This window comes from Triturus cristatus, chromosome 4_1 (assembly GCF_964204655.1).
Source record: "Triturus cristatus chromosome 4_1, aTriCri1.1, whole genome shotgun sequence".
Taxonomy (NCBI): Eukaryota; Metazoa; Chordata; class Amphibia; order Caudata; family Salamandridae; genus Triturus; species Triturus cristatus.
In genome coordinates this window covers 1166905777-1166931588 of record NC_140585.1, presented here as the reverse complement: position 1 = coordinate 1166931588, position 25812 = coordinate 1166905777, and the positions used below count along the sequence as shown (strand labels likewise).

Sequence of the window (25812 nt, the reverse complement as noted above, 5' to 3'; positions counted from 1 at the left end):
TTCTAGATGTTTTAAGATACAGACATCAAAGCCTGAAACTACAGTCTCAATGACCATTAGGTTATTAATTATAGATTGACACGCTTAGGTGCTTGGCCACCTGTAGAACTAAGTAGAGATGGCTCAAAGTAGCAATATGTGCCTCATGCGACCTGCGCATACTACTTATGGTGAATGGTCACCTTTTTTTGTGCTTTGGTCACCTGTGCTTTAGACCATCCATTATGATCTGTCCAAGTAAAAAAGTCACTCCCATTCAGAGAGAAAAACCTCAAAAAAACGTATCTGAATGAATCACAGCTCGGCCAGGAAAAGTTCTAAAGGCCTTGGCGACAGTACATAAAACCTACTGCAGTACTGATCTGTTTGACACATTCAGTACGGTGTCAAAACTCTACTGGCAACCAGAGCCAGACCTGCACATAAGGAAGCCATGAGTTGGGTGATACCTCTGCAGGGTAGACATTTTTGGGTCAAGCGGCATACCAACCTGGCTAGCACTTCAGAAGCATCAGACTGTGTCCAGTTTTCCTGTAGACCTGCCAGTCTCTGTATAGTAATGTCAAGGGGGAGAGGGCAGAACTGCATTGAGTAAAGGTGGGCACTGCGAGTGGAATTCTGAATTTTTCTAGACGTAGTCGTAGGTGGCACTGCACATTGTAAGTAACAATGTTTTCTTATCTTCTTTCAGATAAGCCTCCAACAGTCCACTGTATGCCCCTGACCCCATCTCCAGAAGTCAATGTGTGGGACATCTCCAATTTTACACTCCTGGATGGGCAGCTAATGTTGACCAACAGAGATGAGGAGGTAAGATAGGGGCCAGTATCAAGGCGGCAAACAGAATGATCATTCTATCAATCGGGCAAAACTTATATAGTGCTGCGGTTCCCCCGAGAGAGTATCTAGGCACTGTGCTGCAGTGTCAGTCAAAGAGAGAGGTCTTGAGACCCTTACTGAAGTGGGTCAGCGAGGGAGAGGTACGGTGGTAGAGGGGAAGGGTGTTATAGGACTTGGCGGAGAGGTAGGAGAAGGAGCGTCCTCTGGTGCGGCACATGCATTGTATCTGTGTGAGGTACGCAGAGCGGAGGTTCCTGGGAGGTACTTGGAAATTCAGGCAGAGGTTCATGTAGGTGGATCCTTGGTCATGGAAGGCTTTGTAGGCGGGAGTCAGGAGCTTGGATTGGCATCCTTTCTGGATAGGGATCCAGTGGAGGTTTTTCAGGTGGTGGGTGATGTAGGTCCTGTTTGGCAGGTTGAGGATCAGTCTGGCTGCTGCATTCTGGATCGTCTGGAGTCTCTTTTCATGAGTTCGGTGGTGGTGCCTCCATAGAGTGCGTTGCCAAACAACCAGCTGGTGATGAGGGCCTGCGTCACAGTTTATCTAGTGCTAATGGTGAGTCACCTAAAGATTTTGTGGAGCATGCAGAGAGTGTGGGCTGAGGAGACGGCTTTGACCTGACTTTTCATGGAGAGTTCACTGTCCAGGATGATGCCGAGGTTGCGGGCGTTGTCTTTCGAAGTTGGGGTGGGTCTGAGTTCCGATGGCCCCCAGGAGTCGTTCCGGCGGGAGGTGTGTCTGCGGAAGATCAGTACTTCAGTTTTGTCCATGTTGGGCTTCAGGCAGTTGTTCTTCATATAGATCAGACGTTCTTCGTACAGTTGTGGAAGTTGGTCTTTATTGTGGTGGGGTCTGCTGAGAGCGAGAGGACGAGCTGGGTCTCGTCAGCATAGGAGACAATGTTGATGTTATGGGTTCTGACGAAGTCCGCGAGTGGTGTCCTGTAGATGTTGATGAGGTTTGGACTGAGGGATGAGCCTTGAGGGATGCCGCAGATGGTGCATGAGGTTTGAGAGATGAAGGGTGGGAGACAAATTCTCTGGGTGCGCCCTGTCAGAAAAGATGCCATCCATTTGAGCATGTCAATCAATGAGAGTGTGGTGGGAGACGGTGTCAAATGCTGGGGCGAGGTCGAGCAGGATGAGGACGGCTGATTCTCCTCTGTCGAGTAGGGTGCAGATGCTGTCTGTTCCGCCGATCAGGGCTGTCTCGGTGCTGTGATTAGCTATGAATCCTGATTTGAAAGGGTCCAGTAGGTTGTTTCTCTCCAGGTGTTCGGGGAGTTGGAGGTTGATGGCCTTCTCCTGGACTTTGGCGGGAAACGGGGGCAGTGAGATACAATGGTAGTTCTGGGGCTCACTGGGGTCTGCAGAGGGTTTCTTGAGGAGGGGTCAGACCTCTGTGAGTTTCCAGGCATCGAGAAAGGTGGCTGTGGTGATTGAGGTATTGAGGATGGTGGTGAGTTGGCAGCTGATCTTCCAAGGTTTAAACATCAGTGGGCCATTCAGACCAGGCATAGTGACATCTGTCATTCCTCTTTTTGGTCATGTAAATAATAACAATGTGTCCCACATGTCCGCGTTAGACCTAAACAAACTGAGGTGTGGTTGGCAGGTGCTGGTCAGAAAAAAAGCTGCCCCATCACTACCCATGTGCAGTGGCGGCTTGCCGAGGGTGTGCTGCGGGGCAGGGGAGGGGCAAGGTGGGGGGTAGTAAACTCCGGCATACGGCCGAAGGGAGTCAAGTAAATAAATAAATAAAGAGAACAATTTACATTGCGCGCGCTGCTACGCTAACTCGGTGATGCAGTGCGCGCAGTATAAATTGTTTTATTTATTTACTCAACTCCCTTCGGCCGTATGCTGAAGTTTACTACCCCCCAAGCTGCCCCTACCCCTCCCTGCCTCACCGCCCCTCAGCACACCCTCGGCGAGCCGCCACTGCCCATGTGTCTTACTTTACACTACCAAATAAAAAAAATTCTTCACTCCCCAGCAGAGCCATTCGGCAAAGCAAGAAAACACTTGCAAAGTGGGGGCTCCACTCACCAAATAAGGCACGTCAAAAGCCAGCTTCAGAATAAAGAGTGGGGTTTTATTAGTGCAACACTCTCTAACAGAAAGGCTTTCCCAGATGTCAAATGAATCAGATAAAACAACATGTAAATGTAAATATACTCATATATGTGCAAGCCAATAATAATGCAAATGCATAGGATAAAACACAAGCAGATAATTATGGTAAAACACATGCAAATAATAAACACAAGTCAGAAACGTTCACAAGTGAAATGCAAGGGAGTAAAACACAAGCAGATAATAATAATGGAAAATTCACAAGTGACATACAAAGGAGCAAAACCTAAGAAAATAATAACTGTATATACATAAATATAAAGTTAACAACAGAAGTACTTCACAGGCTGGTCACTCAGCCAAGAAACCCAAGTTTTTATGTTATTTTTAATACATGAGAAGACACCCTCTAAGGCAAGGAAACTTACTGGTGCTGGCCAAGCTCCTGCAAGCAATCCAAGGCAAAGGATTTCTCACACATTTTCCTCACACAGTGCATGTTCCAGCCCCATATCTTAGTGAAGCTCGAGAAAGTAGAAAACATCCCACGAGTACAAAAACACCCTCAAAGAGGAAAACAATCTTGAACGTGAATACGTGAATAACCTAAATAACCTTGACTAACCTGGGGTCCTGGTTCTGTGTGCAGAAATTAGGCCAGACAGAGTCTGAATTCAAGATGGAGTTAGGGCACGTTAAAGCTAATAGTTAAAGCTTCATTTCACAATGTGTAACATAATGCACATTGTGCACCATTGCCTACAGCACTATACTCCGAGACACAGAAGTACATTCCACACATTCCTCTCTCTCAAGGTTTCAAACGCAAATCCCACACGTTCTGTTCCACGCAAGGCTGTTTTGAAACCCTCCTACTCCAAAGCTATAAGAAGACACAAAATAAAATCATAACTTAAAATGCTAGTGCACAAAAAATGATGTACATTCAAGATGTAGTAAATTCAAACACATAGGGGCAGATTTACAAGCCCCTTGCGCCACCCGTACGTCACTTTTACAATGTTAAAAATTACGCAAAAGTGGCGCAAGAGGCTTGTAAATAAACCCCATAGAGTCAATTAAAACAATGATAGTTAAAAGTCATCATGCGGTCCCAATGAGTGCTTATAGCACTACACCATGTTGAGCCAATATCTACATAAACATTTGCCCAACTGGGGCCCATGGTGTGCATGTTCATGCCTAGAGGAATCTTAATATAGCATTGTTTGGGAGAGGCTTGAACTAAACCTCTGATGTTCTCTTAGTGAGATTAAGGCTTTTTAAGCACCAAACACAACAAAATACGAAGTGGCATACATTTCAATGGCCTATAGAGTGCTTTTGACATCAGGGATATTTTTAAATCATCGTTATTGTTTTCATTATAATGCATCAATTTACATTTGCAACATGATGTTAAGCATTTCAGTTGGGTGTTCTGCATATCATTACTTTACATGTACTAGATTTATAATGTGTCAACTGATATTACATTTTAACCTTAAAACAATTTGGCACAATGGGTACACACATTTGCGCATTATCTGTTAGCCACACTGTTCTCTTTCTGTTGATATTCACCTTAATCTGTGTAATGACCTGAGGGCCTGTATCTTTTCGGTCTCTATTATATTCTTCTCTAGCTCCATATGGATCACTTCAAGGGTTATATTGCACTGCTTCCCAGCAATCACATTTTGGTATCAAACATAACACCAAATACAGTCAAGTGAAATCTCTAATCCTTGTTTAGTCATCATCTGCTTTGTAAACTGGAGCTTGATTAAGAGATGCTATTCTGAAAAGAAATAATAATAATCTGCTCTTAGGTACATTATTGGACCTGTAGCAGTTTTAGAGCTTGGAAGTTGCCCCTTAACTTCCAGTGAAAGCAGTTAGTACTATCTGTTATTGTGAGCATCTGCTGAAAGCTGATTGGTTGCTTGAATGACGACTGCCATGTTTTTGTTAGTGCAGGTACCTGATAAAAGCCGATTGGTAGCTTGGACCATGCCTGAGCTTTTCCTGACAGCATGGGCATCCCAGGAAGGTATTTGGTTGTGTGTACCACAGGAGCCATTTTCTTCTTAATGTGGGCACCCTCTAAAGACTGACTGGTTCTTTAGAACACGCAACCCATTTTCTTACTATTAAACTTGCAGTATCAACCTGCAGCACAGTTGGTATCTACATAGTGTATTTGTGATTCTGGAATGTCAGTGCCTGAACAAACTAGACTGACTTAAAAATAGGGTGGTCAACTTTCTATTATCACTCCTCGGCACACATTGCATGTGTGGAGACACATTGGGCATACCGGTGACTTAGTACACCTGTTGACATCGAAAACAGAAAGGTTTATTGGGGATCTGGGGACAATTAGTCATGTAGCCCTTTGTAAATCCCCTTCTTATAAATCAGGGCATCTTAAAAGATATAACTCAACCCTAGGATTGAAATTGTAATCTCTTTAGCACATCCTGGAGTAAGCCTTGACTGCTCGCTACTGAAACTTTTGAGAGACAAGATGAGAAAATGAACGACTCTGATATCCAAATGGAAAATGGAGTGAAATAGTCTTAAGCTTTTAAACATCAATGGTAAAGATTAGTGTCAACCATGCATACTACCCAGTTCTGCTACAGGACCTGGTTCAGTAACAACCTTTCAGCTAAGAAACTAGGACACTTACCATCTAATCTCAGCTTTATCACTTAACCTAAATAGGCTAGAAACAAACACAGTCTTCTAAAGCTGGGCAGAAGCCCACTGTACAGAGATAGCTCCCTAGGAATGGCAGCCCGTTCGCTTTGCCATCAAAATCACGGCCACCCCAGCAGTGGTTTATTCAACTAGTTGGAAACGCAGAACTAGAAGACATTGTTTTATAATCATGGCCTCCCATTTGGCCAAATTGTGTGCTTTTGGGCACTCACTTATTGAACGTATTACTCTGCTCCCTTTTTGGCAATATTGTGAGTATTAGCCATCAATGTAAAAGCTACTAATAAGTGTGTGTTTAAAAATGAATTTGATTTGACCTAGGGAAGGGGAGACGTTCCTAGTCTAATGATATATTCCGCAAAAAGCAATACGGTGGTAAATGCATAACGTTTTCAGCAAGAAGCAGATAGTACTTACCAAACTGCTTGATCCTTGCCAAAGCATAGTTTCCTTGTGCTTCTGTCCACAGATCTGACAATATGTTAGCACTTTGAAACAGACTTAACGGAAGAAATAAAAATCAAGGGCGTACTTCCAGGACAAGTCCCCAGCAATGGACTCATAACATTTTCTGTGCATATTCAGCTGTTAATCAGCAGATGGCTGGATTTGCATGTTCACAGATGAACGTGCCCCTGTAGCTATATTGTTTAGGACCTGTCCTGCTCCAAGCCACCAATAGGAACCTATTTCAAAGCTCATAAAGAGATGCAAGAGTGAGAGTCGTATTTCTTTTTGGAGGGTTAAATGTGGTGGGGAATCAAAATGCAGGACAATGGACATCCTGCAGTGCGTCTGTGTGGGCCGCTTGACAGAAGCCATGATTGCAGGCCTGATTTAATGTTTAGTGGACAGAGTAGTATCTGTCGGGTTGGCAGAGGACATTGTCTCCGCCACCCTGAGGGTTCTCTGCCTACCAAATTTAGAGATGACCGTCGGCCCTCCAGTCATCAATATACAATGAAACGAATCACTGTCATGGTGGTTTCTTTCAATGAACTAAAAAAGTGGCGTACAGCCATAAACCAAAGGTATGACATTTTGTTTTGTTTTTAAAAACAACCCCCTGAAGTGGGAGTTTGTTTTTGAAAAACAAAAAAAACGAATTATCTCCACACCCTGGGAGTATTATTGCTTTTTTTCTTTCCCTCACCACCAGGGTTTCCATATGACAGACAGGAGAAAATAGGTATTACTGTCAGGACCCCACAAGTCTTACCTTCTGCTTGTAGAGTAGTCTCGCAGGGATGACATGAACAACCTCCACAGTCTCCCACCTCACCCCTGTCCTAGTATATAACCTGACCGGGGTGGTAGTGGAGGCCGGGGGAAGGAATCCTAAAAGGTGGTGGTTTTGTTTTCAGTGTGTAGGTCCGGTTGGATTTGCCCAATGGAGATGTAGGAACCCCTCTTGGAATACTGCCTGTAAGGACAAACCCACAGGTAAGTAATACCGCCCTCACAAGCACACATACATACGCACCATGGAAAAGCAGTCAGGGGAAACAGCTATAGTCACCTAGGAGTATAGCACTCAGATAGGGTGTGGTGTATGACATTACAAACCAAAGGAACACGGAACATAAATGAAGGCGTACCTGCACTGGCGAAGGAAGTATCAAGACTGTGGATTTTGATTAAATAATAATGAGGTTTCTAGCGCTCCTGATGCAGCAGAGTTTACCAGCTCTATGCATACATACACTCAACACTCATTTGGTCCTATATACATTCATACTCTCAATGAGCTAGAAAATATCCGCTGGTCATCAATTTTTATTTACCCTAGGAAACCCTGTACACCAGTAATCTCACCATTCCTGTCTCCTGAGTAAATGTATGTTCAAAAGATCTAGTAGTAGATTAGAATCGGGAGGAAATGATAATAGTAATAAACAATACATTCAATTTTTATTCAAAAGAACCACAGACTCAGTAGGAGTTTTAAAGGTTTATCTGAATTATTAATTTTTTGGAGAGTCAAATCAAATACACGTAAACACATTGAGATTCTCCATCAGGAAAGGCAGGTCAATTAGTTTATAATTCAATTCACATTAATTAATCGCATATGATGACAGTACCCGAGGAGAGAAAGTACAGAGAGCAAATACAAAGCACAACCCACAAAACTATACCTAGAATGGTGTGAGGACCAAGATATCAGAGTGTCAAGGATTCAGGACAGGTTCAGAACAGGGAAGGTGACCTCTTCTAGTGTTACGCCAGCGTTACACCCCTCTCTGGTGCTACTCTCTCCGGCTCGTGCTCCTCCGGACCCCTTCCTAGATGTGCCTCCTCGGTTGTTTCGCGATCTTTCCCTAGTGTTGGTTTCTTCGATCAGATTGCAGCAAAATCGGGCAGCATCTCAGCATAGCATCGGCATCTCGTGGGTCAAGTGTGTCTAACTTTCTAGAACTTACCCCTGTTATACCAATTCAAATGTATGATCCACCCCCAAATGTTTCAATTCCATGTACACCCGCAATTTGATTGGGCCAAGCAGTGGGGTGAGGACATCACACCATACTAAGTGCAATAAATTTCTTTAGTTCTATTGTCTAGCTTCCCGCCCCTTAATTTTAATACCCACAAGCTTTATTCCCACAAGCATTTCATATGTAGGTCGATAAATCTGTACTACAATGTTTCATCTTCTTCCTCTCGTAGGGTCAGAAGTTGTTCTTCTCATGTCCTTGCTAGGCTTAGGGTTTGCCAGCCAGTCAATGGTCTCATTGGTCTCAGGACAAGCAGATGTCACGCATGCGTAAAGTTGCCACAAGGAAACAGAGATGTGGTCACCCTCCACGGCCCAAATATGAGCTATTAATAAAATCAGAGAAAAACATGTTAGAATACAAAATTAAATGAATTTACTGTATACCACTTACTTCTACTCTAACTCTAACCACATTTACTTAATAAATCTTTTGCATCAATGGTTTAGTAAAACTTGCATAGGTTAGTTTCAGCACAGCATGTGCATTAGTGCGAGGGTTTAGAGCAGCCATATTAAAGCTATTGCGCTGCTGCAAAGATTCCCCCCAAGCGACAGAAAACATCATACCATGTAGATGTGGTAGACGCATGCGCAGAAGAGTTCCTGCGTTTTTGGCGGCCATTTTTAGGACACTCGGGTTATTCATTAGTAAAGCACATAGAAAAGCTTCTCCTAGATACGTAATGTAAAATGTGGTGCAAAATTAGTACTTACAGATAGGTTGGTTATTATGTTACAGGTTATTCGAGAGGATTGCATATGAGCACGTTTCTTTTTATACGAAACCTTGCTCCATTAATCCCCTCTCTGATGGCATTTTATGCCATTACTAGCTTTCAATAAATCAGATGCCAACTTTAGCATTCTACCATTTTGATTTCTTCACATCTTTTATTCCCTTCTTTATCTTTCTTAAATTGTGATCCTTTCATCCTTTTATAGATATTTCCCTTCAATTCTTCATGTAGTATTTCGTCTGATTTTCTTTTCTTACACTTCTCATTCACTTCGTACCTTTTTCTTTTTCCACTGCATTTGTGGCAACACATTATCATCAAAATGAACAGAGTTATGCCCATAATAGGCAACAATATTTGACTTAAGATACTCTTACCTATGTTAGAAAACCAGCTACTAATGGTGGAAAAACTATATGTAATTTTCTTCCATACACTGTCAACCTCCAGTGGTTTTAGTTATTCTTCCAAATGTGTAATATTTTTAATATACCTTCCAATTTCTACACTTTTATCAGGTATATATGTGCAACAATGTTGCCCTTTCAACATTTTACAGACCCCTCCCTCTTTTGCTAATAAGATATCAAGGGCAAGTCGATTTTGCAAAACCATAGATCTAACAGCAACTAATTCTGTATTGATCAGTAAGAATCATCCAGCAGTGTCAGTAGATAACCAATCAACTTCTGTTGACAATTGACTAATTTTCCGAGAATTCAGCAGAACTTCCACTGAAGGTATCAATGCACCAAATATATCACCTATTGTTTCCAGTGATCCTTTTAACATGATAAACTTTAGGGAATACTATTCCGAAATAGCAACTCCCATACCAATGATCAGGCAATCTAAAATAGGCTTTGTTTCCACAAATATAATACATTCTAGGAAATAATGGATCAGTTCCTCCTTTTAGTCCCCAACCCCCAATTACTAAGAAGTTATGTTCACATTCACTGAAACCAATAAATGCATTGTTATATTCTGTTTTTAGTCTATGGAGACAGATTTTCCCTTTCTTTTCAAAATCCAGGGACATAGCAGCATGAGTCTTGCCAGTTACCAAAAGATCTTCCCTTTCAGCCCATTTAGGTATCTGAGGTTTCGGTTCTGAGGCCCTTCTTTGGAAATCCTGTCTCCTTTGTTCTACTAAGTTCAAAAATATATTTTATTCTTCATGTAATTTACATGTTAGGTTGCGTTTATGTGCATCGGCTATATCTATTGTCTTCATTGTTAGGAAATATTCACCCATGAATTGTGATTCTCTAGTACTAAGGACAGGGTTCATGCTCTTTCTCATAGGGACTTCTGAAAATATTACATCTACATTTGAATAATAATACTGCAGTTTTTCAGTTCTATAAAACAAGCTAGCTAATACACTACATGAAATACCATATGTCAAGGATAAATGATGATAAGTTACCCCTTCAGCTACTGAGTTTGGCAATCTCATGCAAACATAACAATCACTAACTTCCATGGGGGCATATTATTAAGAACGGCGTTAAAATTATCGACGCTTTAGCGGCAGGAAACTGCCGCTAAAGCGGCGATAATGGGCTTGATAATATGCCCTTGAGAATTCCAATAGAAGCCCAGGTTCACACCAGAACATGGGCATCTATTGGAATTCTCAAGGGCATATAACCAAGCCCATTATCGCCGCTTTAGCGGCAGGAAACTGCCGCTAAAGCGGCGATAATTTTACGCCATTCTTGTTAATATGTCCCTTAGTTTCTACATAGTGTACTAAGAGATTTGCAAATACATTTAAATCAGTTTCGTTTTTATCTACAGTGTGGTGTAGATCTAACTCGTCTGGTGTTTCTATTTCTACTCTATCTCCTTTAATGTTTTCTACCTCTGTATGTGCATTAGTACTATTCTGTTTGTCAGCAACCGTCAAATAGGGAATAGCTATTGCTAATATTACCCATATTATGAAAATTAATAATAAGCTACATATACAGATCCTACAACACTTATTCATACAGCTTTGTTTTGGTTTTCCAATAACTTTATCGTCAGACATTTTGGACAAGAAGATTTTTCTCTTCTTTAATTCAGAACTTGGTATGAGATTACACCTTATGAGTCTTCTCTCCCTTTCAAGTTGGTCTCACTTCTTCATCGATTTGTTCAACATTCAGTTCTTCATCACTTTCTTCATTTAAGTTGAGATTTTCAAAGTCTTCAAGAATGACATTTGTCCACTCAGGACCCTTGAACTTGTTATTCAATGTCTTCAACCTTTGACTCCTTCGTTGTGGTGTTACTGCGGAAGGTCCAGATTGACTAGATACTTCGTTTACTTGATCAGGTTCTTCACTGATTGTCTTAAGATGGTATCTCAGTCTCTTGATAATTCTTGGCCAATTATCACCTTTTCGACTTTTCTTCGAAATTTCACTACACTGCCAGGTTCTTCGAGACTCCTTTTATTTTCCTTTAATTTTGGCACAACTTGATCAGCTTCATCTTCAGATTTCCTCTCTATCTGACCCTGTCCAGGGCTTATTGTTCTGGCCTGTTCTGCCTGGATAGGTTCATCTATCTTAATCTGACCCTGTTCAGGATTGGTGATGTCTGGTTTTTCTTCTATATCGTGAACTTGCGTTTCTATGCCTATCTGGTCCTGTTCAGGTCTTTTTACCTCTTTACCTTCTTCTGCCTGAAAGTTTTCTCTAAAACCTTTCTGTCCCTCCTCAGACTCAGGAATGGGGCTTTGTGTTTCTTCTGTCAGAGTATATTGTTCTTTCCTTATCTGTTCCTGCTCAGGCTCCCTAACAGTGGTTTCCCTACTCTCCTGAGTGAGTTCTTCTACAACTGTCTGGTCCTCACTCTTTTCCTGTCTGTCTAACTGTGTTTGACTCCTAGTTCTTCTAAATACTTCAGGTATGTCCACCACTGGGATCCAGTCATCCTGATAAGTGCTCGGTTGATCTTGGGCAGCGACCTCAGGATCTTCTATAGGAAGTTCTTCAGCTGCACAACCTTCAGCAACATCAATTTCTCGTTTCAACTGAAACTCTTCTTCTTCAGGAGCTGGTACCCTTTTGGTATGACTTGCATGAATCCAATTAGGCAATCCTGCACACTTTACAGCTGTTGAAGTAGTCAGTATAACTTGTTGCGGTTTGTCCCACCTTGGTGCTAAGCACGATTCTCGAGTGTGATCCTTCACAACTACCCAGTCACCGGGATTCAGGTCGTGTGAGTTGCTCAGCTGTCTGTTGAAAGCGTCTTCCCCAACCTGAGGAGAGATAGAACGCACTCTGTCAGCCAACTCTTTGCAATACTCCAAAACCAAGTCATCAGTTATATTCAACAACTTGTGTCCTGGTACACATGCCTGTCTCATGAATCTTCCCATGAGTATTTCATGGGGACTCAATCCAGTATTTTTGTCTGGAATACTTCTGAGTCCCATCAGTACCAGAGGTAAAGCATCAGACCATTCCAGTGGAGTGGATGCACACACCTTTCCGAGTCTTGACTTGATTGTGCCATTTAATTGTTCTACCACCCCAGAAGCCTCTGGACGGTAAGCGCAGTGCAATTTTTGTTCGACTTTGAATGCTTCACAAATTAGTCGAATTATTTCATTATTAAAATGAGACCCTCTATCTGATTCAATCATTACTGGAGAACCAAATCTAGGAATGAGTTTTCTTAATAAAAGTTTGGCCACTGTCAAGCTGTCATTTCTTCGGGTCGGGTATGCTTCCACCCACTTTGAAAATAAACAAACTATGACAAGTACATATTTCAACCCCCGACAAGTAGGCAGTTGAATAAAATCTAATTGAAGTCTAACAAATGGACCTTCTGCTTTTCCAATTGTTCCCATACTAACCACAGTCTTCCTGCCAGGATTCATTTGTTGACATATTAAACATCTTTTGCAAAGACTCTCTGCTACATTCCTGAACTTTGCGTTAAACCAATCTTGTCTGAAAAGTCGAATCATTGCATCTCTGCCCACATGTGTGTCTCCATGGTACATTCTAGCCATTGGTGCAAGCATACTGTCTGCCATAACTGGTCTGCCATCATAACAAACCCACACACCATCTTCTGCCCTTCTCTGACATCCCATTTTCACCCACTCTTCCTTTTCTCTCATGTCTACTGCGTCCTGTAGATCTTTCCCCTCCTTGCAGGTTCCCACTCCTGCAAGTAGCATAAGTTGGCAGCTGATTCCACATGTTTAGATTTGCTTGTTTAGGGCAATTTTATGCCTCGCACAGTGTTGAGCAACCTGGTCAGCATATCGATTACCGGCTGTCACATAGTCATCTCCTGATTGGTGAGTAGCACACTTAACCATGGCCACCTCTTTTGGTAATTGAATTGCTTCAATTAATTCTTTCACAACAATTCCAATTTTAATAGGAGTTCCTGAAGAAGTCAGGAAATCCCTTTGCATACACAGTTGTCCAAAATCATGCACAATCCCATAACCATATTGACTGTCAGTGAATATGGTTACTCTCTAATTTTTCCCCATTTTGCATGCTTTAATTAAAGCAATTAGTTCAGCTACTTGTGCAGATCTGACCTCTGGTAAATAGGATGCTTCGACTATTCCAGTTAATTTACATACAGCGTAAGCAGCTCTCAATCCTCCCTCCTCGTGTCGCAGGCATGAGCCATCTACAAATAGCTCATGATCAGCATTTTTCAAGGGTTCTTCTGTATGTCAGGACGTGGTTTGGTGCTAAGTTCAGTTACGTCAAGACATTCATGTTCAACCTCATCTTTCACTTCTTGGTAAGGATCAGGTAGTAAAGTGGCTGGATTAAGAACAGTACACCTCACTAAAGTCACGTTTTCAGCCCCCAGTATTATCCTTTCATATTTTGTCAGCCTACTGGGAGTAAGGTACTGCATTCATGTTTTGGTCAGCAGAATCACTACTGCAAGAGGAACGTACACCTTGACAGGGTGTCCCATCACAATTGACTCACTCTGTTCTATGCTTACACAAGTTGCGGCTACAGCTTTCAGGCAACCTGGTAATGCACAGGCCACAGGATCCATGGTAGCAGAAAAATATGCCACTGGCCTTCTCATGAATCCATGTCTCTGTGTCAGAACTGAGAGTGCACAATTACCCCGCTCATAGCAGAATAATGCAAATTCTTTTGAATTGTCCGGCATTCCTAGAGCAGGTGCTTCACACAAACAATCTCACAACTTTCTAAAAGATCCCATGCTTTCATCATTCTATAGGATCTCTCGCTCTCTTTCTGGTCATCTGTATCAGGGGTTTAGCTAGTAAAGCAAATCCTACAATCCATTGCCTACAATAACGTACAACTCCAAGAAACATTCTTATTTCGTTTTGGGTTTGTGGCAACTGCATTTGTCTTATTATTCTGATTCTTTCAGAGGTCACTCTTCTAATTCCTCTCTCTATTTGATGTCCCAAATATTTAACAGAATTTTTGCAAAACTGAAGTTTCTCAGGGGACACTTTATGTCCACCCTTTGCCAAATGATTTAGCAAGGCAATTGAATCAGTAACACAGTCATCTCATGTATTTGACGCCACCAACAGGTCGTCAATATTTTGCACCAAGACTGACTTTCTGGGCAACACAAGAGATTCAAGGCTTCTTTTGAGAATCTGATTAAAGATTGAAGGACTTTCAGTGTACCCTTGAGGCACACGATTCCACAAGTAAACATGCTGTTCAAATTTGAACGAAAATAAAAACTTGCTATCTGGATGCAATAGAATAGAAACGAATGTATGACATGAATCGATTACTGTGAACCACCCTGCTTTCCATGGTATCTGATAAAGATTCACAGCTGGGTTAGGCACTACTGGACAGCACGGTACAACAATCTTATTAATTTTCCTAAGCTCTTGAACCACCCTATACTTTCTGTTTCTTAATGCCAAATATAGGTGAGTTAGAAGGGCTACTCATTATCTCTTTCAGGATACCTTGTTCTACTAATCGCTCAATCTCTGCTGCAACACCTGCTTTTACTTCTGGACTCATTTTTTATTGTTGGGTATTCGGACAAACAGCACCTTCTTTCACTGTCACTTTTACGGGATCTACATTTGCCATTAATCCTATTTCTTTTCCAGTAAAATTCCATATTTCTGCATTTACAGTCAATTTGACTTTGGCAGGTAATTCATTTTGTGTCATCATCGAACATAATTCATTTACTTCCGTTCCCTGTTTAGCTAACATGAACTTGTAAACTCTATCTTCATCTGGGGTTTGTATTGCAACACCATCCGGTGTGCAAAATATGGTGCAATTCATTTTGCACAGTAAGTCCCTTCCAAACAAGTTTACAGGGCTTGAGTCACACACCACAAATGTATGCATTTCTTTAAAATGTCCAATTCGCACGTCCATTGGTTCTGTGATGGGGATTCTAATACGTTTGTTTGCAACACCTACAACTTGGATGTCTTCACCCGAGAGGGGCAGGTTAGGAATGTCTGCTGTTCTCACAGTAGACCTGGTAGCACCAGTATCCAACAAGAAAGTGATATCATTTCCTTCTACTTTACCTTCTACGTATGGACCTGACTGATCTACCGGTAGGGATGCGCCAAGTTCGCACTCCCCTTCCTCCCCCCTCAGGCACCGTCATTCCTGCTCATAATCAATTAGGGTATCCTGCAAAAGAAACTGTGATGTTACAAATTATTTCTTACCACTTCCTTCTAGAAATCCGTCGTCTACACTGTACTTGGCTTGACTCACAAAATTTGACTTAGGGGCAGGTGGCAATTGACTCTGTAGATCTATACCCTGTTGCTGATGACTCATTAACACCTCATTCTGCATCTGTGGATTTAAATTTTGATTTGGGCCATTTTTAACTTGTATGACTTTACACTTGTTTTTCCAATGCCCCAACTTCCCGCACCCATGACAGGGAAATCTTTTCTTTGCCTCTTCGCGATCCAACCGTCCCCGTGGGTTTCCCCCATTATTGTCACCTTGACCTTGTGCTCTTCATTGATTTTCTGACTGTTTATTTAATTGAAGTTCTTGCTGTTCAGCCAATTTTACTTGAGCCCACATTACCTTTTCTTCTAAAGCTTTTCGTTTGTTGTCAATTTCATCCCCACAATGTTTAGCATATTTTAAGATTTCATCAATGGGCTTTGATTGTCAACACAGCATGTGCTGCTTAATCATTTGAGATGTGTCTAATCTCAGCCCGGTCACAAATCGATACACAAAATTAGTCATGTCCTTGTTTTTTAAACTTTCAAACCCACTATACTGTTTGAGCACCTGTAAAAGACGTTCGTAGTAGGTATGTACAGACTCATTTTTCTCTTGGGTTGTCCTGTCTATTTTTACCCAATCAGTTTCTTTGGGGGGAATTTTACTCTTCAGAAAAGTGATTACTTGATGATATTTTTTCATTACATCTTCTGACTGGGCTCCTGTCTTTGAATCTCTTGGATATTCCCCACTAGGCCAATCTGTAGTAATTTTACACTCGGTCCACAAATCTGCAGGTACTACTATGTCAAATAAACCATCCAGATCCTTTAACAGAACCTTTGAAACTTTCACAAACCTCTCACCCTGTCTGTACCATTCCACTGGTTTGTCTCTCAATTTTGGGAAATCATTTGTAAATGACAAAATATCCTGTCTAGGCCATGGTACATGTACGTACCCCCCTCCGGGTACTTCCCTCATCGGATACAACCTCTCAGCCTTTTCTGTTTCTCTCATGGCATATTCAGATGCCGTTCGATTTCCCTGTGCTTCTTCCTTTTTCTTTGCCCACCTAACTTTCCATCTTTCAAGATCTCCCCATTTTTGTAGCAGAAATAACAACTCCCTGATCTGTAATTTTCTTCCAGACACATTCATGTTTTCCAAATCCTTATCAGAAAATTCTGCTCTATATGGTTTCTGCAACACTTTTGACTTCCCTATGTCAATTCCCATTTCCGATGCCAACTTTGTTAGTTTTTTAATGGAATGCCTTTGTATTTTGTGTAATGCTTCTACAAATAAACAGCAATTCTTCCTCACTGTATGTGTTTAATCTGTCTAGACCCACGTTTCCAGCAACCATTTCTTCCAATTCCACTCTCAATTTGAAAATGTCTAATAATTTTGGCTGTGACTTTGGTTTCTCTATTTCTTGAGACCATCTCTCTATATCTTCTGGAGTTACTATTGTGGCACTTCTAGTTCCTGTTGAGGTTTCTAGTCTAACTTCCTTCGAACAACTGGGTAAATTTCTCTTCGGGGTTTCTATCATTGGCTCTCTTATGGGCAAATCAATTATTGATATTACTGATTCACATTCACTTGCTTGGTCATCCACTATCATCTTTTCTTTTCTAGGTTCTATGCTTGGGGTAGGCATTACAGGACTATTGTTACTGGTATGGTCAATGCTTCTGGATGAGCATTTATTTGAGCTATTTTCTGGATCAATTCATCTCTATTCTTATTTATCGTTTCCTTTTCTTTCTCTTGAAGTACTCTGTCTGCTGTGTCATGTACTATCTGAGGAACCAAAGGTGTTCCTGTCATCGGTGCACTAGTAGTCATTTTAATGAATCCATCATTATAAGGTGGAGGACTTTTCATCAATATGTCTTCTAAGTATCCTTCTTCTGCATCCCCGCTACCTAGCAGAGTTAAGTGCTTGGTTTTTTCTGTACATTTACCTCCCATCTGCTCTTCTGAGGTTAACACAGGATATAAACCTTCTGCCACCATGGCCTGTCTCCATTGTTTCAGTTGACTATCTCTAGTCTCTCGGGGAAATTTGGGATAATATTTACTTAAGGTCCTGTTACTTCGTGGTCTATCACGTTCAAAGGCTTCCATTCCCATTCTTCTAAAGCCTCATACTGAGTCAATCTAGGTCTGGGTTTTAACTCATTCATTCGTGTTCTTAAATTGTACAATATTCTTCCATTAAAACTTCCTTTCTCAGGAAATGCTAATATTTCATAATCTTTTGTGTATTCCACCCAGTTTTCTAACCATACACAGGTATGATAGCCTCTCTCCACCATCATGTCTGATGCAGGCGTATTTGGAGGAGGAATAAGAATTCCTTCTCTACTCTTAATGGGTTTGTCCTTTTCAAAATAATTCTTAACCTTTTGCATAAATTCCATTTTTCTCTTTTCTCCGTACATTGCGTGCTTATGCTTATTAAGGTACTGTTAGTAAGCAAACCCTATAAATCTTCTATCTGGTCGAGTTCCTATATATGTTGGATTGTACATGCAAACTCCACTGTCTATTATTATTCTTGGAACTTCGATTTTGATGACCAATCAGACACTCGCTTTAATTCTAATAATTCTCCAATATCAGCGCGTTTTCTAGTCTGAGGACCAATCAACTTCTACTCTGCTCACTCCCTCAGCCAATGCTCACGTGGCTTTTCTGTGACGTCAGTATCACTCCTTACTACTGACCCCTCCTTTACAATTTCGCATTAACAACACGCCCGCTGTTTCAACCAATCCCAGCGCGGCTCTCAGTGACGTCAGTGCAGCACCCACAACTGACCCCTCCTTTACAAGGTAATGCGAAAACTTATTTTCTCACAAAATCTCACAACATTTTCAATAATTAACAACGTATAAACATTCGCTATTATGTCTGACCCACTAATTCAAAGAATAGTAACATTTCTTTCACTGCGAGTAAATCCCTTCCGCTTACTCTTCATACACTATGAGTAAAACCTTTCCGCTTACTCTTCACACAGAGAGAACAAAGAAGTGCCAATGCTGATAAATCCTTCAAAACCTTCAATTGAACGTGGAAGATAACATCAAACAACCACGAGAGTACTACTCAATAGTATTTATTTCATAAAGTTTTTTGGTCTATTTTGTGTGAAAATTCTTTGAATACAAAAGTGAGAAGCCGTCAATAACTATAAATGCATGAACATAAAAACATTTTAGACAAGCAAAATAATTTTTTGAGCAAAAAGAATATTTTTTGAAAGGGGGACTACACTAAACTCATCTGCCGGGGAAACAGACATGATACTTTAGACAAACATTCATGCACCACTCCTCATACATCCAAACAAACACTCAAACAAACTGATGCAGCGGAGTTTACCAACTCTATACATACATACACTCAACACACATTTGGGCCCACATACATTCATACACTCAATGAGCTAGCAAATATCCGCTGGTCATCACTTTTTATTTACCCTAGCAAACCCTAGACACCAGTAATCTTACCATTCCTGTCTCCTGAGAAATAGTACGTTCGAAAGATCTAGTAGTAGATTAGAATAGGGAGGAAATGATAATAGTAATAAACAATACATTCAATTTTCATTCAAAAGAACCACAGACTCAGTAGGAGTTTTAAAGGTTTATCAGAATTAATAATTTTTTTGTGAGTCAAATCAAATACACATAAACACATCGAGAATCGAGATTCTCCATCAGTAAAGGCAGGTCAAATAGTTTATTATTCAATTCACATTAATTGATCGCATATGATGACAGTACCGGAGGAGAGGAAGTAAAGAGAGCAAATACGAAGCACAACCCACAAAACTATATTTACCTAGAATGGTGTGAGGACCTAGACATCAGCGTGTCAAGGATTCAGGCCAGATTCAGAACAGGGAAGGTGACCTCTTTTAGTGTAACGCCAGCGTTACACCCCTCTCTGGTGCTACTCTCTCTGGCTCGGGCTAGTCCGAACCCCTTCCTAGATGTGCCTCCTCGGTTGTTCCGCGATCTTTCCCTAGTGTTGGATTCTTCGATCAGATTGCAGCAAAATCGGGCAGCATATCAGCATAGCATCGGCATCTCGTGGGTCAAGTTTGTCTAACTATCTAGAACTTACCTCTGTTAACCAATTCAAATGTATGATCCACCCCCAAATGTTTCAATTCCATGTACACGCGCAATTTGATTGGGCCAAGCAGTGGGGTGAGGACATCATACCATACTAAGTGCAATAACTTTCTTTAGTTCTATTGTCTAGCTTCCCGCCCCTTAATTTTAATACCCACAAGCTTTATTCCCACAAGCATTTCATATGTAGATCGATAAATCTGTACTACAATGTTTCATCTTCTTCCTCTCGTAGGGTCAGAAGTTGTTCTTCCCATGTCCTTGTTAGGCTTAGCGTTTGGCAGCCAGTCAATGATCTCATTGGTCTCAGGACAAGCAGATTTTGCGCATGCGTAGTTGCCACAAGGATACAGAGACGTGGTCACCCTCCAAGGCCCAAATATGAGCTACTAATAAAGTCAGAGAAACACATGTCAGAATACAAAATTAAATGAATTCACTGTATACCACTTACTTCTACTCTAACTCCATTTACTTAGTAAATCTTTTGCATTAATGGTTTAGTAAAACTTGCATAGGTTAGTTTCAGCACAGCATGTGCATTAGTGCGAGGGTTTTGAGCAGCCATATTAAAGCTATTGCGCAGCTGCAAAGATTTCCCCCTAAGCGACAGAAAACGTCATACCACGTAGATGTGGTTGATGCATGCACGAAGAGTTCCCGCGTTTTTGGCGGCCATTTTTAGGACACTCGTGTTATTCATTAGTAAAGCACATAGAAAAGCTTCCCTTGATTACGATATGGAAAATGTGGTGCAAAATTAGTACTTACAGACAGGTTGGTTATTATGTTACAGGTTATTCGAGAGGATTGCATAAGAGCAAGTTTCTTTTTATACGAAACCTTGCTCCATCACTCCTGCACAGAAAGAAATAACAGATAACACTGAGAGATAACCATCCTTGTGCGTAGCCCTCATTGAACATACATGAGCGCTCCTGCGCCGTAAACAAACGATGCTGAAAAAGCAATGCGCTCCTGCGCTTGCCACCATATAACAAATACTGAAAAGGCAATGCGCTCCTGCGCTTACCACCATATAATGAATGCTGAAAAGGCAATGCGCTCCTGCGCTTGCCACCATATAACAAATGTTGAAAAGGCAATGTGCTCCTGCGCTTACCACCAAATAATGAATGCTGAAAAGGCAATGCGCTCCTGCGCTTGCCCCTCCACTACGAGGTCGGAAAGCACTTCTTCGCTTCTTCTGTGATAAGGCTGGTCTCATTTAGGGTGCAGACTTCAGAGGTGCTGTTCCCAATGGGATTCGCAGCACTGATTAACTCAGATCACGAGAGGAGCGAGAGGGTGAAATCTGCAGATCAAATGTTAATTCCAAATTTACATCCATGCAAGTCCACTCCCATTCCTTGTGGATTCATGTTCAGGAGTGCCTTTCTACAAGTTTCAAATAACTGGAGTTCTCACAGTTTATAAAGTTTGCAGACTCACCACTAATCACTAAGGCCTTGATTATGAGTGCCCTGAAAAATGTCAATTTATGCTGTAACAGAACTCCTGTTAAGTGCCCTGAAACTGACCAACGTTGCGCTCTGCGTTGTTGCACTGTCTTGCTGCTAATCTTTGTTGTTTCTGCTAATCTCTGCTTTTAAGAGTATTGAGTCACTTTTTAAAATCTTTTAGAAATCAATTCCTAAAATTATTTTTGCTTTGTAGTACGGTGTTTTTATTTTGTGTGGGGAAAACTGTGGCTTTCATGTTAAACTTTGGTGGTGCTTTATAAGTCCTAAGGGGAAATCGATCGTCATCTTAGCTCAGCTTCCGGACCGTCACCGCCTTCCTTTTGACAGCGCGTCTAGTTGTTCCTCAAGCTGGCCATATTTAAACGCGACGCTGTGCGAGCCCTGAAACTGACCAACGTTGCACTCTGCGTTGTTGCACTGTTTTGCTGCTAATCTTTGTTTTTGCTGCTAATCTCTGCTTTTAAGAGTATTGAGTCACTTTGTAAAATCTTTTAGAAATCAATTCTTAAAATTATTTTTAGCTGTGTAGTACTATGTTTTTATTTTGTGGGGGGGAAAACTGTGGCTTTCATGTTAAACTTTGGTGGTGCTTTTTAAGTCCTAAGGGGAAATCGATCGTCATCTTAGCTCAGCTTCCGGACCGTCACCGCCTTCCTTTTGACGGCGCGGTCTAGTTGTTCCTCAAGCTGGCCATATTTAAACGTTACGCTGCGTGAGCGCGCAGCGGACGCGCCGCTGGCGCGCAAAAGGCGTGCCTAAGGCAAGCCCGTCTGTGCCCGTCAGCGTCCCGGAGGTGGCCGGGGCAGGACTTGCTGCCGGATCACTACTGAAACAGCAAGCTATGATCAAATACAGCGCGCAGTGTCTCCATGACATCCGCAGGTATGCATCGTGCTGCCCTCACCACTATGCCCCTGATAGCAGGTTGTCTTTTGGGTGTAGAGACTGCAGTTGGGGGCCTCGACTCGTTTTGGAGTCAGCTAGGGATATCTCTTCCCTCACTCTGCAAAGGTCTGCGCAGGAATACAAGGATAATTATTTAAAGATTTTCCTGCTTAATACGCGTTCCATGAGGAAACATGAGTTTCAAATATATGATGTGCTAGCTGACTTCAATCCTGATGTAATTTTTTTGAAACATGGCTCACTGAAGCCTCAAACCCTACTATTGCCAACGCTATTCCGTCGGGGTATTTGATTTTGAGGAAAGATCGCCCTTCCGGCAGGGGCGGTGGTTTAGCCATAATTTTTAAAAGTTCTTTTAGCTGCACCCCCTTAACACTGCCAGATGTAGATGGTGCGGAGAGCCTGGGTTTTCTTCTGAATGTTTCAGCCCATCAGACGATCGCTGGGGCTCTGATCTATCGGCCCCCCGGCCCGGCCAATAAATGTCTTGAGTCTATAGGTCAGGTGTTTGCTTTTATTGCGGCCAACCATAGTCAGTGTTTGGTTTTGGGCAATTTTAATATCCATATGGACAAGGTACAGGTTCCTGATACCATAAAACTGAATGAATCCCTGGATATTCTTAATCTTATCCCATACCTTAAACAATCCACACATGAAAAAGGACATACCCTAGATCAAGTTTTCTTCTCTGTGAAGATCGAACTTGAGGCTCCACTTGCCATAACATGGTCAGATAATTACTTAATAAATGTCAGCATTAGAAAGGAGCCAAATAAAGCTGGGCCTATGGGTAAATCTCTCTCCCGTAGTAGTTTTAGACCCTTTCATCTGATGTTACCGGAGGCAATACAGAGTGCCTTATGCCAATGTCCTCTCCTGCTGAGCGGTCAGCCCGCTGGATAGGGGTGGGAGCGCAGTTCTGGTGCTGCTTGATCTCCCCGTGGCCTTTGATACCGTCCCTCACAAGCATTTATTGCAAAGACTAGAGAGGGGCGGGCTTGGAGGCTTGGTTCTGAAATGGATGAGATCCTTTCTTAGGAATCGTTCTCAAACAGTGTGGACACCCCCTTTTTCAGCTGAAATCCCCTCCTTGAATGAGGGGGTCCCGCAGGGATCTATCCTTAGTCCCACGCTGTTTAATCTGTACATCGCCCCTCTCGCCCATCTCACTGAAAAGCATGGTGCTAAAATAGTGTCATATGCGGACGACACTCAGCTGTTGTTCACTTGTGAGAAGGGCTCGGAGTTTGATGGGGATTGTATAAAAAACTGCCTTGGGGAGATCTTTGCATGGTTTAATGACAACCAATTAAAGTGTAACTCCGATAAATCCGAGATCATCTTTTTTGGCTCCCAAACCCATGAAGCTTGGCTTTCCTGGTTGCCACAGGACATGTCTCCCCCACTCTCGAAAGTCACGATTGTGAAGAATCTGGGGGTCAAATTGGACTCTACTCTCTCTATGAAGACGCAAGTCCAATCTGTGGCTGGCACCTGCTTTGGGATTTTGAAGATGTTGAAAAATTTTCTTCCACTTCTCCCAGTATCACATCGTAAAACAGTGGTCCAGGCCTTGATGTTGTCGAGACTTGATTATGTTAATTCGCTGTATTTGGGTCTTCCCGAGTATCTACTGAGTCAGCTACAAATCATCCAGAATATGGCTGCCAGGGCTATTTTTTTAATTAAGCCCAGAACGCATACCTCACATCTGCTGTCTTCACTCCACTGGCTTCCAGTGCAAAAAAGAATTTATTTTAAGGCCTTGGTTTTGGTCTTTAAGGCTCTCCAAGGGATCGGGGCCCCGTATTTACGGGAAAGATTTCAGCCCTATGTACCTCAGCGCTCTTTAAGATCCTCCTCCCAGTCCCTGACCTTAATTCCAAGGATCAGGCTATCGCGGGTTGGTGGAAGATCATTTCAGGTTATGGCCTCCCGACTTTGGAATGGCCTCCCTCTCTCACTGTGTCAGAGTTCGAACCTTCTGACCTTTAGACGACACCTAAAGACGTGGCTTTTTCAGTTTTAAGTCTCCTTTTTTTCCAGTACGGCGACTAGGTGCGTTTTTCGTTTTGGTTGGTTGTTTTCGGTTTTCTGTAGTAGCCGTGCGCTGTATAAATCATGAATAACATAACATAACATAACAAGTCCCAGAGGCATAGATCAGACCCCTGCAATTGTACCCAAGAAAATTTCAGCAAGCCAAACCTGCTGATAATTACCAGGGATAAAATAGCCAGTAAATACCAGAACATGCAGATTTTATCGCAGTAAGCTACATACTCTGCATGTTATTCCCTGTAAGGAAACATGCTTTTTTGCAGTCTTACCCCAATTTTTGACCCATTTTTGACTACTAGGTACTTGTGTAAAGGCTCTGATATGGCCTTAGCCCTACTAAACAGGACTCAGAGTTTGTGCTCTGACCCTTAAAATTATGTATGTTTAATTGGCCTGTTCCTCGTTGGCATAGCTCAATTTACCTATAAGTTCCTAGTTTATAGTGCCAGGGGGACCTAGAGCCTGTAAGTTGGAGTAGCTCTTGTGGACTGCAGCACTAGTTGTTCCACCACGAGTGTGGCAAGGTAAAACGTGGCTCACAGTCTGCCACTGCAGAGTGGAAGGGCTGTTTAAAACTGCTAATTCGACTTTGCCAATTAAAGTAATGGAAAAGCCCAAACCTCCCATTTTAATATATGTAGGTCACCCCTAAAGAAGGCTTAACAAGCACTAAGGCAGGGTGTTGTATGTTAAAAAGTCGAACATGTACTTTTACATGCTCCAGCAGTAAAACCCCTAAATTGTCACTGTGGAAAAGTGCATTGGCAAATACAGTTATAGGCTGACATCTTAGCCTTGCTAACTTCTGCATGGGGCGACTACATTTTTTACTTTAAGGTATTAAACAAAATCAGTGCATTGAATCGGATTTAATGGTTACTGATGGGCAAAGTGCAACTTTAGAAGTTGTCACTTTAGTTGCCCCAAGTCTACAGACCCAGTTACTGTTGTACGTGGGGTCTGTCCTGCAGACAGTTTCTGCCCTCCTGGGGAAATGTGCTAATGACTACCTTGAAAGGAGACAATAGAAGACTGCGCTGGAGACAGGTGTTACCTCTCTCCTGCAGGAACCTACAAGAGTGATGGCCAAAAGTGCAAGCTTCAAAGGAGAAGATGCCTTTAAAGGACAAATTGATATTACTTGGAAAGGGGGCTGCTCCATTGTCTAGGTAGACAGGCTGACACGAAGGCCAAAGTAGAGGGAAATAGTTGCCAAACCTGTTTTAGAGGGACGTGTAGCCCCTTGGTACACACACCTATTGGTTGGGCTAGGGAGCTCTGGACACACAAAAAAGAGAGGTTCTCCCATGTTGAAAGTGGACAGAATGGTTCATCTTGAGACAGCCAAATGCTACACTTCATAAGAAGTGGTCATGAAGAGGGAGGAAACCTGGCAGCCCATTGCTTACTGGCCACATCCTACCCTAAGTGAATTTTCTATGCATATACAGGGCACCCCGGGCACCCAGAACTCCGATCTTGTCTGGATAAGAAGAAGGAACAAAGAAGGTCTGCCCTGCTGCACCATGGAACCAACAAAGAGAGGCTGCACCAGCCTGAATTGCACCTGCTGAACCTGGCGGCAGGCAAAGA

At 42.1% G+C, this 25812-nt stretch overlaps 1 protein-coding gene across 1 annotated transcript in view; it reads left to right on the top strand.

Annotated features, from left to right (window-relative positions):
- RASAL3 (RAS protein activator like 3) overlaps positions 1–25812 on the top strand; it is a 213903-nt gene that overhangs the window by 40587 nt on the left and 147504 nt on the right. Inside the window, exon 2 of the mRNA XM_085654354.1 lies at positions 692–810. Coding sequence (XP_085510480.1) covers positions 692–810 — 119 coding nt within the window. The remainder of the gene's footprint in view (positions 1–691; positions 811–25812) is intronic.